We start from the raw sequence: 1,250 nt of genomic DNA, 5'->3' as shown, positions 1-1,250 counted from the left end.
TAACTGTAGCAAATATTGATGTATGTTTGCTTTCTAGTTCTTTATAGAGTAGTTCTTATCTGCAGCTCAGGTTAGTAATTAGTATAATTTTATTTTTACCTTACTAAAAAAGATAAAATAAGTTGTAATTTAAAATTAAATGAGGTTCTTGATGTTTAGTATTTCTATTTAGCAGTTAGTATTAGCTAATATTTATTCATTTTTGCATTGTTTTGCATAAAACTTGAAAAAATCTCAATATGCAGTATTGACAATACAACTTATAAGTGTATAATTCCTTCAGTTGGTTAACATACTTTTACATATGTAGATTTATGTAAAGTAATTTAATCAAAATAAATTAATTAAATAGTGAGGGACGTATGACAAATAACGTAATAAATAATCTTAATAAACAGATTAGCAATTTAAACAATTTAAATAATACAACGACAAAGTTCAAAACTTTTTTTGAAAAAACAAAATTTCCAGTATTGGTAGATGATGCTGAGAAAAATTTAAATGATTTATTTTCAATTAAGAATAATAATTCAAATGCTGTTGCAATTCCAACACCAGTTAATACTGATAATATTTTTCATGAAATAAAAGAAAAGAAAGATTTAAAGCAATATTACACTTTAATTCATAATTCTTTTAAAGCTAATGATGAAAAAGTTAAAAATGAACAATCTGCTAGAAAAAATGACATTAAGCTAGAAAGTTCAATTAAGGCATCAATAGAAAGTATTAAAGGTAATTTTGATAAAGTTAATGAGTTATTTGAAAAATCTACAAAAGATGCTCAGCATTGCATTAATGTACTAGAAGCTGAATATGTTAATCCTGAAATACTAAAAGCTTGTGAAGTTTCTACTGCTAGTAATGTAAATAATAGTATAAGCCAGATTGAAGCTGCATTAAAATCAATTAAAAGCGAAACTTCAAAGGTAATTTCAAAACATATAGTTGGAAGTTTTGAGTATTCTGCAAGATTTACAGATATTTTAGCTGCAAAAAATTATTTTAAAGCATTGAAAGAACTAAATAATAAGGTGGTAATTGATTACGCTAAATTTGAGGATCATCAAAGGGCTACATCAACATTTCAAAATGCTGCAAAAGAAATATTTGATATAATCTTAGATTTACAGGTAGATATTGCAGATATAATTAATTCATCTAATAAAGGTTCTATTGCTGAAGAAACAAATAGGCCTGAATTAGGTGATTATAACTTTACTTTAAATTATGATGAATATTTAAAAAAA

The 1,250-nt window shown here is 24.5% G+C and overlaps 1 protein-coding gene across 1 annotated transcript; it reads left to right on the top strand.

Moving 5' to 3' along the window:
- Window positions 1-362: 362 nt before the first annotated feature.
- TRIADDRAFT_62975 (uncharacterized protein) lies at window positions 363-1,206 on the top strand (the record flags this gene model as incomplete). Its single annotated transcript, XM_002118970.1, has 1 exon — window positions 363-1,206. A coding segment is annotated over one exon (844 nt), but the record flags the coding sequence as incomplete, so codon positions are not given.
- Between the last annotated feature and the right edge of the window lie 44 nt (window positions 1,207-1,250).

This window comes from Trichoplax adhaerens, genomic scaffold (genome assembly GCF_000150275.1).
Source record: "Trichoplax adhaerens TRIADscaffold_3260 genomic scaffold, whole genome shotgun sequence".
NCBI lineage: Eukaryota > Metazoa > Placozoa > Uniplacotomia > Trichoplacea > Trichoplacidae > Trichoplax > Trichoplax adhaerens.
The sequence above is the reverse complement of the archived record's forward strand: the minus strand, read 5'-3'. Positions and strand labels throughout refer to the sequence as shown.